Source organism: Phycodurus eques, chromosome 13 (assembly GCF_024500275.1).
Source record: "Phycodurus eques isolate BA_2022a chromosome 13, UOR_Pequ_1.1, whole genome shotgun sequence".
NCBI lineage: Eukaryota > Metazoa > Chordata > Actinopteri > Syngnathiformes > Syngnathidae > Phycodurus > Phycodurus eques.
In genome coordinates, this window is record NC_084537.1 from 21786398 (window position 1) to 21799293 (window position 12896).

General features: G+C 40.3%; 2 protein-coding genes across 4 annotated transcripts; one reads left to right on the forward strand and one right to left on the reverse strand.

The window, feature by feature from the left end:
* Nucleotides 1-810: 810 nt before the first annotated feature.
* Nucleotides 811-11683, forward strand: efcab14 (EF-hand calcium binding domain 14). Of its 3 annotated transcripts, none has more exons than XM_061693849.1 (10): nucleotides 811-1531; nucleotides 3011-3159; nucleotides 3279-3424; nucleotides 3959-4057; nucleotides 4156-4263; nucleotides 6397-6549; nucleotides 7945-8035; nucleotides 8122-8250; nucleotides 10263-10431; nucleotides 10548-11683. In XM_061693849.1, the coding sequence occupies exons 1-10, from the start codon at nucleotides 1353-1355 to the stop codon at nucleotides 10555-10557; spliced, it is 1233 nt and encodes a 410-aa protein (XP_061549833.1). In that variant the 5' UTR covers nucleotides 811-1352; the 3' UTR covers nucleotides 10558-11683. The 3 variants fall into 3 exon arrangements, with proteins under 3 accessions (XP_061549833.1, XP_061549834.1, XP_061549835.1); XM_061693850.1 differs by having other exon boundaries at nucleotides 3282-3424; XM_061693851.1 differs by having other exon boundaries at nucleotides 10263-11683.
* On the reverse strand, nucleotides 10908-12878 carry znf830 (zinc finger protein 830). The gene has a single exon (XM_061693853.1). It carries the CDS (start codon nucleotides 12800-12802, stop codon nucleotides 11795-11797), a length of 1008 nt encoding a protein of 335 aa, XP_061549837.1. The 5' UTR covers nucleotides 12803-12878; the 3' UTR covers nucleotides 10908-11794.
* Nucleotides 12879-12896: the final 18 nt, after the last annotated feature.

Here is a 12896-nt window from a genome sequence, read left to right on the forward strand (position 1 = left end):
AAAATTGCTCCCAGCGGGGCTGGCAGTACCTCACACAACAGCAGCCGCCCATTGGCGTACGAATAAAAGCGCTTTGGCCACCGTAATGGTGGAGACAAAAGCAGTATGTAAAGTGCAGTCGATTTACAAGTATTTGAAACAAAAACATTTTAAACTATAAAGAAAGACGTTTGGTTGAAGCCTACTTTCAAATAGTCAATGTCTATTCCTCCTCGTCTTCATAAAATTAAAACCTAACTTAAATTATCCACCTGTAGCGAACCAAAAATGCAAACCCAAAAATGCTTCTGTGTTCCGTCATCATTTTATCGGGTGTGAAGTGTACACTCAACTGAACACTTGAAATAAAAGGGACCATTTCACCGAATGGCAACTAAACTATTTATTTTATTTACCTGGTTAATGTGATTTTTGCTCCAGAACTTCAGCGCACAGTGTCTGCACATCAGGGCAGTAAGACTTCACACCTCTTAAAATTTAGAAATACATTCGAAAAACAAATGAAATAAAATAGAAACAAGCATGACAGCACCACATGTGGCTCTGGAGCCACGGGTTGCTGACCCCCTCTAACTCAATACCATAGAAGGATATTATTATTATTATTATTTTTATTTTTTACAATACATTTTTAAATTTACTGTAAAGTTTAACAGGGCAAACCCCTGACTAAGCAACACAACAGCTTGATAGTTAGTTAAAAAGTGTCATTATTATGGTTACAAATGCTGCATACAAGTGGGCGGGACTAGAGCGAGACCGGAAGTTGGAGCCTGATCACTCCACCAATCAGCTTTGCGCTAACTGGAACGTTGCATCTAAACAATATACTGTACTGTACATGCAGCAAGGCCGAACCGACCGACGCCTCAAAACACGTCGCAGCAAATTTGACTTTTGACATTTAATATGTCGTGTCTATATTCATACGCACTTTAGCGTTGACAGAAAAAAATGCTCGTCACAGGCGCATTTCACTTTGAATGCCGTGGAGACGACCTTAGCCACTCGTAGTTGTGTTCGCTAAGCGTTAGCAAGTTGCCAAATGTAGCCGCGTTCGCCATCCGGCGGATTTTAATACGAGCGTTAGCATTTAAAGTTATTGCAAGCGGGGATTTTTAATAACAGTGCGGTTATGTTAGTCCATTATTTATAATTTCGCGGTGGTTGTCTGTCCTAGAGTAACCGGCGTCGTCCGTCCGGTGTGTTTATTTCCCCGGGACACTTTCCGCGATCGAAAATCTGGCGTTAGCTTAAACTCCAACCTCAAGTCAGCCAGCAAGCTGGACAAAACGTTGGATTTAGTCGGCTTTAAGTCGGGCGCGGCGGGTTCGCTGACCCCTCAGAAGAAAATGAAAAAGAGGAAGGAGCTAAACGCCCTCATCGGACTCGGGGACAGCAAGAGGAAGAAGGCGAAGAAGGGCTCCGGTCACCGGCTTCTCCGAACCGAGCCGCCGGACTCGGAGTCTGACTCCAGCTCGGAGGAAGACGACGAGTTCAACAGCATGAGCAGCGGAGCTAGATTTGGCAAGTGAGTGCTCACTGTTATATGTCCATAAACTGATGTCATCTGTGCCTTATTGGTAAAAACAACATTTAGAACGTTATGTGTAAACAATCTTAAATATATATATATATATATATATATATTAGCACGACTACTACAAGTCACATGACAGCACACAAAAAAAAAAAAAAAACGGAGAATAGTCATACAAAGACAAAAAAACTGTAGAACAAAGTGGGAATACTACAACAATTTTTAATAAACTGAATTTTTGGAAAACTATTTTTTTGAAGACACTTGATATGGCAATTAAAAAAAAGTAAAAGGGTAATTTTTTGAGGAACAAATGTACAACATTACAATAAAAGTTTTAATAAAGATTTGCAAGAAACATTATTAATTTATAAAATATCACCTGTAGAAAATCTGGTCCAAAAGAAACCCATTAAATTAGAGTAAAGCAGTGTAACTTCATTATTTCTCAACATTTCTGCACGACCCTTTAGTTTTGTCAGGTACTATGGAAGCTCTTCTCCAATTGGCTGAGAAGTTTCAGTTAAAAATATCCACGGATAAGATCGTACGGGCTGAAATTCCGAGGGATTCTCCAAGTCGACGTGTTAAAACGGTGTCACTTGCCCTAAAAACTTGATTTAAATAGTGCAAATGGAACATTGTTAGTGACAAGTGCAGTAGAATAGGTCATGTGCGTTGGGCATCAATTGTTTTTTTTCCTGAATATATTTGTAATGGGGAAATGAGAGACCTTTGAAGTGGGCCTTCTGTGTTTTTTAGAAAATTCCACAAAGATGGCGGCCACTTTTTAAGTTGCTAATTTTAAATGATAACGTTCTATGATTAGGATAAAGTTGTGATATTTGGAGTGTTAAATCATAATTTAGAGAATCAAGTTGGGATATAAGGAGAATAAACATGTAACAGTGGAAAATGTAATGAAACTAAAGTCTTAATAAAAGGAGAAAAAAAACATAATTTGATAAAAATAAAGTGTGTCTATAATGAGAATGACAAAATGGGAAGATTACAAGAGGGAAAAAAATCTGAATTATAGTAGTTAGGATATTTTACAGTAAACCATTTGTAATTCCTGAAAGAAATACAAGAAAAAAATCAGGTCGAAATTTTCCATGAGGAATTTGGTGCTATTACAAGAATAAAGGTGAGAGAGAAAAGCTGTAATTTTATGGGACTAAGTGGGAACTACACAATCATGAACTTAAATCTTAATTTAAAAAAAAGTTGCAATATATTACGAGAATGTCTTTATGTACATAATTATGCATTTTCTACTCGTAACTTTACAAATTTATTGTTAATTTCCTTCGGGGCTCTACCACTCTGTAGTTTTATGGCGCCGCCGCCTTGAACATGTAAAACGTACAAATCCCATGGCGTAGCAAACCTCTAAAAATATATTTTTCCCATGAATAATTAAAGAAGTATTGCAGTGTGTCTAATGTTGACGTGTTTGTCTGCTTACAGGAAAAGTTACAGTCAATGCTGCACTGTGTGCTACCCATTGTTTCTCTTCATTATCCTCGCTGCCTGTGTCATGGCCTGTGCTGGACTCTTATGGATGCAGATTGCCTTGAAGGAAGATCTGGACTCAATGAAGGAAAAACTGCACAGCAGTAAGATACACTTGAATGCAGCTGCTGTTGTGTTGAGATGGCCCATATAAAATTTTGAAGCCTTTTAACACTGCTGTTTTTTTTTTTTTTTTTTTTTTTTTTAATTATAAATGTAACAGTAGAATCCAGCCAAAAGGCGTCGTCAGCTGAAATACCAAAACTCAGCGAGGACCTGAAAAACAAGGACAGGAAGCTTGATGACATTGAGAATGGGAACAAAGGGTTGGGCAAACTCTGGTTCAACCTCACAGAAATTAACAGAAAGGTTAGTTGTCATCTTAGCTTCTTAACTGATTTTTAAAAAATGTGAGAGACTCCAGATGACCAACACAGCACACAACACATAAAATAATAACTCAGGATAATCGTTTAGACACCTCTGATAATCGGGCTTTTGCTGACTTTGGTCAGAAGTGAGGAAAACTGCTCAAATTGGGCATCATTAATGGTAGTGTGTTACCCTGATCTACATTACAACAGGGCTGGGGAACCAACCATCTGTGGGCCATTCAGGGCCCACCACAGCATTTGATGCCATCTTAAATCAATTAAAACTTCAGGAACTGTGAGGGAAAGAACAATGTTTTTATTTTGTTATTTTTAAACCTCGGGAACTGTGAGTAAAAAGAAGGCCCAAAACATTGTGAAGATTGTGATTGTGTGTTTATGAGATGAAAAAGGTTCCCCACCCCTTAGTTGCAATAGAAATCAAAGTGGCAGCATTATGAATTCATGTAGTATTTTTCAGTGTTTTTTTGTTTGTTTGTTTTTTTGGGGGGGGGGCATTGTCCTCATACAGATCATTTTGCTGGACGCTGCTGTAAGCCACTTAAAGGCCAATTTGAAATCGGCTTCCGATTTAATCAGCCTGCCCACTACAGTGGAAGAACTTCAAAAGGTAAACAATACGGAGTTTAAAAAAAAAATACTGTACATTAGTTAATGTTTAATTATTTTTCCAGTCATGTTTTTTTTTTTACCTTTTTTTTTTTTCAGAGCGTGGCTACAATCGGAAGCACGCTAACAAGTGTTCAACACGACGTGAAGACGATGCAGACTGTGCTCGAAAGTCAGACAGATTCGGACGACGGGCTGAAGACAACGGTAATTTCGTACACTCCAGGCCACAACATTAGTTTTTCATTTAACAGTACCCGCTCATTTGTAGGGGAACTCCAGCGATTTCACGGGTGAACTTATTTCCTCGACGTCGCCGCAGAAAGCAACCATATTTCAAAATGCATGCCTAACTATAAGGCAGTGGAATCATGTGATTTATCCTAGTCAATTGGCGAGGAAAGTTCATGGAATGCTGAAAAAGTTAGCAGTCAATATAATTAAAGTAAAATGCATTGTACCGGCGATCGCATTATGTTTTTTGGGGGGTTTTTTTTGGTTAAGGGTAAACGAGTAATCTAAATATTTTACAAATAATTACAATTGAGAGTCATAATTATACAAGTTGATTAAATATTTTACAAAATAAAATAGACAAAAATCATAATTTTACATTTAAGCAATATTTTATCATAAAACATTTATTTTACGAGAATAAAGCGGAAATGTTTCAGTGAAGTGGAGAATTAAGTTGTGATATTGCGAGAAATAAGTTGCAGTTCGATATTAAAGAATAAACATTTTACAAAATTCCATAATTCTACAAGCTAAAGATGTTATTTCATGAGAATAAAATCTTACTATTACAAAGAAATTTGTTGTGATTTTACAAGAATAAGGTGGGAATATTACAATATTTTATTATTTTTTTTTTTTTTTTATTCAACAAGAATAAAGTATTAATATTACAAAAAATATTAATAGGTAGATATTGGATCTTTTGAGTACAGTCATGTAACTGTGTCATGTAGTAGCTGTTCTACTTGTTTGTCCTCAGCTCTTGTGCTGCATATTAATCTTTTAATAACGAGGGCTTGCATACGGCCGAGATGTCAGCGGATATGCTTTGCTGTGGCTGTAATCCAAACCAAATGCTGGTTTATGTATTACAACATGCTTACGCAACATACATTATATGCTTTGCTCGAGTTTGCATTGCAGAAGACGCCGGGTTAAGACGGGGCTCATTTCTCGGCTCCATCTTCGTCATGGTTTCATTAATAATTCATGGAGCAAGTGCCAGTGTATTTCAGGAGATTACGTTCAGAGTAAAAAGTAGGTCAAACAGTTGAGAAAACGAAAAAGGTTGCCCTAGAAAAAGATGATGAAAACACTGTTTTTGTACTACAGCCTCCATAGTAACCATGTGTTTTGTCGTCGTTTGATGCAGCTCATAAATATCTTGGAGTGTGAGATTTTATATTTTTTGCTTTATCTTGTGAATTTCAGTCGTTTGGCAGGCAACATGTTTTAAAGCAGACTTGGAATGTGTTCACACCGTCCCTGTTTTGTCTGATTGAAACAAACATTGGCGCCTTGACGCCTATGGGTAAACACTTCTTTGATAACCAATCACTAACTTTCTTATTTTAGGGGTCATCTAGAATTGCAATCTGGAGAGTGCAGCCAAAATTCTTGTTCCACTGTAGTTTCATTCACGCCATAATGCCGTGCCACAGATTCATAACTTCTGCCCTCTTTGATCAAATCTAAAAGTTTCACTTTTTCACTGATGGTCATCAGAATCAGAATCATCAGTATGTCCAAAAAAAACACACAAGGAATTTGTCTCCGGTAGTCATCTTCTTCTTCCTCTTGGGCGCCCCGGAGGAAGCTTTCGTAGAGAGCGCTTCGGCGGCATTGTAAGGATTGCTTCACTCATCAAAAAAATTATCGCTTAAACAAAAAAAGTTATTGCGAACACAACAGCGTGGACGAGACTGGCGAGACACAGCAAGGGAAGATGCTGGGTGAGGCTCCGATGATGTGCAACCAATCAGCTCACGGGATAAATCCACTCGTGCTCTCATTGCGCGATGTCGCGCCGGGAACCAATCACGCGCCTTGTATGGTTGCCCGTACAGTACAGGCATGTACAAATCCTCTGAGTCGACTCATCTCTTTGTTTGGCATGCAGGGAAACCTCTCGCGCGCATCAACATGAAACCACGCGTCTTTCCGAAATATGGCTGCCGATATGGCTGTATTTAAAAAAAAAAAAATAATTTCTATGAATATTTTGGAAAAACCCGCGAAGCACTGAAGCCGCAAAATGTGAAGCGCGAAGTGGCGAGGGAACACTGTATTTATATGTGCGTGTGCATTCGTGTGTTCTAACAGGACATAAGTGACCTGAGGAAAGCAGTGAGCGAGGCCAACCAGGCGGAGGCGAAGCACCACACGTGGAGCGACGAGCAAATCCACACGCTCCTGTCCACCGTCGCCGAGCTCCAGCACAGAGTGTCGTCTCTGGAGAGCGGCTCCCAACAAAACGTGAGCTTTTTCTTTGGCTTTGTGATAGTTATTCTAACAGGGGGAGAAACCTGAAAACCAGAAGTACAGTAGATATAAAAAGTCTATACACCCCTGTTCAAATGTCAGGGTTTTGTAATATAAAAAATTTAATGAAGATAAATAATTTCAAAACATTTTTTCCCACTACTAATGTGACCTATAACCTGAACAACTCAATTGAAGAAAAAGATAGAGGGGACGCAAAAAGAACCCTGCTGAGATTATGTGGTTGCACAAGTGTGCACACCATTTTATATCTGGTGATGTGGCTGTGTGCAGAAGTAACCAATCACATTCAAAGTCATGTTACATGGGGGTCAGTACACAACTGCCCCCATTTAAAATGGCTCTTAAACCCCAAATAAAGGTCAGCTGTTGTAGGTGGCTTTTCCTGACATTTTTTAAGTCCCAATCAACTGGAGAAAATATGGCAAAACAGTGACATTACCAAGAAATGGATGTCTCTCCAAAACTGATAAGAACAAGAAAACTAGTCAGGTAGGCTGCCAAGAGGCCAACAGCAATATTGAAGGAGCTGAAGAAATGTACCTGTTATACCTGTTTAGTACCTGTGACAACAATCTCCAATCTTCTTCATATGTCTGGGCTATGGCAGAGAGTGGCAAGATGGATGGCCTTAACATACAAAGAAAAACATCCAAGACCGGCTACATTTGCAAAAAAAAAAACTTGAAATCTCACAAACGCCACAAACACATTTGGGAAACTGTGTTACGGTCTGATGAAACCAGGATTGAACTTTTTGGCCATCATTTCAGAAGGTACATTTGGCGCAAACACAACACTGCTCATCACTAAAAGAACACCATACCTACAATGGAGCATGGTAGTAGCAGTACCGTGCTTTGGGGCTTTTTTCCTTACCTGGAACTACACCCCTAGTCAAGATGGAGGGAATTATGAACAGTTCCAAATAACAGTCAGTGCTGGCATAAAACCTACATGCTTCTGCTAAAAACCAAAAATATGTCTTGAGAAAAGCCTACTACAACATCTGAACTTCATTTGGGATTATTCAATTTAAATTGTTTGCGAACATTTTTTTTGTTAACAATAATCTTGGCATCCAACAAAACTCAATGCAGCTCTGCTTATAATGTGGCGCTAACATGATAGCAGGGGTGTCGCATCTATTTGGGATGTGGGTGTAACTCTCTAGTTCCGTGGCCAGTTTTTTTGATTTTGTATTTTAGAGTGCTTATTTTAACACTTGTGTAACAATTTTAAAAAATTGCTAAATACATGAGTGCGAATTGTGTTGCAGATGTGCGCATTTGTTATGGTTAAGAGTTTGTTCTGTATCTATAAAAGATTAAGAGCCCACAATATTATATTTTTCTGCCATTTTTCCAGTTGAAAGATGCTGAATTTCAGCCTCTGATCAGCAGCGGACCTCAAACGACTGAGATGACTGAGGCTCAAACAACCAAAGTCTCATCATCAGGTGCTGCATTGTCAGTGCTAAAGCAGCTGCTCACTGCCTTTTACTTTTCTTACTGTATCTTTTTTATTTTTACTATATTTTAACAGACAACTTCACGGTAAGTCCTGATCCGCAGACTAGCAGACGCCCACGCTTCCTCCTCCCGAACCGCTCCAAGAGAAACACTGATGTCAAATGCCAAACGAGGCGCTTGCTTCCTGGAGTCACTTTGAAAGGTGTGTAAAAAAAAAAAAAAAAAAAAAAACCACCACCAACATTCAGTCAAAACCTGCATTCGACATGTACACTTTGTTCCAAATTATCAAGAATATCCTGTTTTTTTTTTATTTTCCTAGACAGTCAATGCAATTTACTGTGAATAAAATGTTTGATGATCAACAATTACATTAGCTTCTCTAATAATCTCGATTTTATTTTGCACAAATCCACCCTCATCAAATTTCCTTTTTAGGTTGTTCCACGGGTTCTCAATAGGGTTGAGGTCAGGGAATGATGGTGGCTACACCATGAGTTTCTGTCAGTTTATACCCAGAGCAGCATTGTCTTGCATGAAAATTATTTTATCGTGGAAGGCACAGTTGTTCTTTTGATACCGGGGCAGGAAATCGTCAGCTAGAAACTCCACATTCACATGCCCCGTTATTCCCAGCCCAAAACACCAAGCTGCCAGATCCTTTCTGCTGTTGCAACTTTTCTGGGACACGGTGGTCATCCACCAACCATTCAGAACTCCATCAATCTGGACCATCCAAAGTAGTCTGGCATTCATCAGTGAACAAAACCGTTTGAAGCAGACCTTCTCCCAACTGCTATCTTAATACGATCTATTTGCCTCTCATGAACTTTCCTTAATGTCTTTATCGGAATTAAGAGTCGTCTTATTTAATAGTATGATGATTTTCTTTACATGTCAAGTGTTGTCGTTCCTTTCCCGCAGAAAGAGCCCTCTTTCCCCCCCAATTACATTATTATACTTGTATACAGTAATCCCTCGTCTATCACGGGAGTTAGGTTCCGGACCACCCCTGCAGTAGACGAAGTCTGTTAAGTAGCGACCACATATTTTTGGAAGTATTTATACGTATTTTATAGCTATATGAACCACCCCAGACTCTTTATTTTAATCTTTCCCACACTCCTATTAACCTCTACCATAGTCTTTAACACCTTTTAAACTCTTACATACAGTAATGCACAGTAATATTGTACACCATGTACATTTTATTCTTTGTAATGTATTTGAATGATTTATTTATTTACGGTTTTAATGTTTTAGGCTAGGAAGTGTTCATTTTACCACAAAAATAAATAACAGCATAGACTCAAAATCCGACAATGTGGCCAATTATGCACCATATGAATGTGAAAATCCGCAATGCACTGAATCTGCAATAGGTGAACTGCGATTAATTGAGGGAACACTGTGTATATTCTGCATAATGTGGAATGTTTCTGATTTCCTGGAAGTAGGCTCCACTGAGAAACTAATCGAATCTGTCTGAGATTGATAACGGCGATCTAAAGCAATGATTCCCCTAATTTTCTGCGAGAGATTCTTAGTGTGTCATGGGAAATTATCCAATTGCACTTATTTGGTCAGAAAATGATTAAGATCTCAGTGTGTGTCTTTAACTCCTGCAAATATATCAACTTTGTGTCCACCTAAACTGGACCAGATTTCACACTGATTAAGTAAATTTGTGGGTAAATTGAGATCCTTATTTCAGGAGGAAACAAAATGCAAAAGCTTTCTCAGAACTACATAGTCAAATATTTAACATAAAAATCCTAGCTGCTTAATGCGAGTGGTACCTTGACTTCTGAGTTTACTTTGGTCAGTGACCAAGCTTGTAACTTAATTTACTTGTACAGCAGATCAGTTTTCCCCATTGAAATTGAAATGCCATTCATCAGTTCCAGCCCTCCAAAACACAATTTCTGTTGCATTTTTAATTAACAAAACGTGTGATGTATTGAAACATATGAAAAGACAACAGAATGTAAAGAACTAAACTAGTTGTATAAAGTGTAATAAAGTCAAAAGTCAAACGGTAGTGTCCGTGTGTTGACGTGTTCCTTTAAAGGGCGTCGCCGCATAAATGACATCAGGTGCTGAAATTTGCAGACAACACGAAGCAAAAAATTGACAAATTGACAAAACTCTTACAAATCGGAGCGCTCGTAAGATCCCACTGTAATACCTTTTTTTTTTTTTTTCGTCCATAAGGTCTGGAAGAAATCTTCGCTAATGTCGATGACGATCCGGCGAGCCTGACGTACGAAGAGCTTTGTGGGAAACTCGGGCCGTCCCCTCCGAAAGCTCGCGCGTTGAGGTGCTTCGACAGCAACGGCGACAAGAGGTACTCCCTGACGGAGCTGAGGGCCGCGTTCAGAGTGTGAGCGAGTCACCCACGAACAGCAGTCAACAATATTCAAGGAAGCCCAGCGGGGTCTGGGGTACGGTTTCTGTAATTGCTGCACTTTTATGTGTGAACTGATTGTCTTCTTCCAGTTTTGTTTGATCCAGCACAACCTTAGCCCGTCCCCAAAAAGCTTCGTCGAATCCAATCATCGACAGAATCTTCACTTATAAGTATCATTCTCAACTGACAACTCGACACCATCAGTCGCTGAGATTTTTGTTCTCCCCGCAACCCTTCACGCTCAACTTGTATAAGCGTGAAATGTATTTATAGACTTTTATGAATGTTTACAAACGGACTACTAAACGCAGATTCTGCCAACCTTTTTCCCATTTTTAGCCACTTTCCTATCTTAACTGAGACACTTGATTGAGCCTAATCCTGTTCAATTAATGTATTTAATGCATCTAAATAGCTTAAGTGTTTTTCCCCCCCCTCTTCCACTCAGTCCCGTCCCCCCCCGTTAAACAAGATTTGAAGGGCTATGTTCACTTGGAAACACCAAGATATTTATGTAGCAATAATTAAGAGACATAGCATGCAGTTGAGCAGAGGTGGGCAACCTACAGCACATGGGTCAAAAACACAATAAATAATTGATCAAGGTATCATTTTTTGCAGTATGGCCCATGAATAACTTGATAAAATAAGAAAATGGCTCTCCATGCCTGCAGTAGGCACATCAAGATGAATGTGTAACAGGTAGTACAACAAGCACTGACATCACTCTTATAATGGACTTCATATTATGGGCAGCCTAATGGTGTATTTATGGAATTTTCCATAAAATGACCACTCTGTAAATTCTCATTTCATTTTGTTCAAGGTGTTGGAGGAGTTATTTTAGAATTCTGAGCTTAAACATTGTTCTTTTAAGTTGTGCTTTGCAAGTTGCTTATAATAATGTAACATGTAAACATTTATTTATGACAAAGCTAGAATTGTCAACCACGCGGCGGTAGTTCAGACATTGAGCTCGGAATGCAACGGCAGGGGCCACTGTGAAAGGTGTTGCTGTAGATCAGGGATGGGGAACTAATGGCCTAAAACACATTTAACCTACAAACGCTCAGAAAGTATAATTAACATTAGTTTGATCATATTTTTCATTGATTTAGGATGGCTCTTGGAGGACTGGTTCTCCATCCCTGATCTAAATGCTGCCACGATGAGATTTTATTTGTGTTTTGTTTGTGAGCATCAATGAATAAAGAGTTAAAACATTTTTGGGATGGTGGTCTGTGATTTGAAAGACGTTTCACTGCTGTTTCCTGATATTTAATGTTGACAATTACAAACATTTCAGTTGGTGGTGAGTTTTACTTTTGTACATTAATCATGCCAGTGCTCCTTTCGCCCTCCAGTCCTGGGACAAAAGTCCAAGTAGTTCTTCTTCATTCTCCTCTTCTTCCTCCTCCATTTTGGTTTCAGTCTCCATGGGTTCCTCCCTCCTCGGCTGAGACCTTCTTTTCGCCACGTCCCTCTTGTCCCTCAGCATCTCCACCCTCTTGTAACACTCGATCTGCTCGTCGATCTCGTCGATCTGTCGCTCGAGGCGGCCCTCCTCGTCGTCCTCAGCCACGATAGCCTCCGACTTGGTGTTCACCTGCCGTATCTCCTTCTGGAACTCTTCCCACTCCTTGTCCATGTGGTCCTTGGGCGCGTCCACGTTGCGCACCTTGGCGTCCCGCACCGGATCGTCGAAGAAGCCTTCGGGTAGCGCCTCGGCCGTGTTGTCCTTTTTCTCGGCGCTTTTCTCCGGCGGCGGTGGCGCCTCCGCCTTGGCGATGGAGCCCGAGTGGGAGACGGCTGGGGCGGACGGGATGGAGCTGTCAAAGAAGTCCGCTGGTAGTCCGGCGGCTTGAGGAGCGGCGGCGGTCGTCCCTGCTACCACAGTCGCCTCCTCCTCGTCGTCATCATAGACTCCCGCGAGGAAACTAACGCCTTCAGACTTTTTGACAGAGTTCGGTTTCGCAAACAAATCTTCAGGTACCGCCGAGGCGGACTGACCTGCATCCGGCGTTGATTTCGCCCTTTTTCCGTTGACGTCCTTGTCGTCGTCCGTCGCTTTTCTTTTCACTGGTTGACTTTGTGGTGTTTGTTTCCCCTCTTTTTGCTCGCTCGCTTTCTCCTTGTGCAGTTTCCCGAGTACGTGAGCGGGCCACAGAAGCTCCGACTTCACCTGCGTATTGCACAGCACACAGCTCAAGTGGCCCAAGCTGTTATATTTAGCAAACGGGGACTCCACGCGCTTTTTCCCAGACGTTTGCCTTTGCTTCTCTCTCATCAAGCGCCTGAGTTCCTCTTGATTCACAACTTTCTTCCCCTTCTTCGCCGTGGCCATTCTGGCGAGAGAAAAAACAATAACAGCACGGCTACTCGAGTTAGCTTACTGGACGAGCTGAAACTATTATGGCGCATGAAAATGACGTCAACAG

Bases quoted from the DNA above. Each gene is read 5' to 3' on its own strand.
- znf830 (XM_061693853.1), bottom strand. From the start codon at position 12,802: ATGGCCACGGCGAAGAAGGGGAAGAAAGTTGTGAATCAAGAGGAACTC.
- efcab14 (XM_061693849.1), top strand. From the start codon at position 1,353: ATGAAAAAGAGGAAGGAGCTAAACGCCCTCATCGGACTCGGGGACAGC. The intron at 3,425-3,958 runs GTTAGTTGTCAT...GTCCTCATACAG, and splicing joins TCACAGAAATTAACAGAAAG to ATCATTTTGCTGGACGCTGC. The intron at 4,264-6,396 runs GTAATTTCGTAC...GTGTTCTAACAG, and splicing joins ACGACGGGCTGAAGACAACG to GACATAAGTGACCTGAGGAA.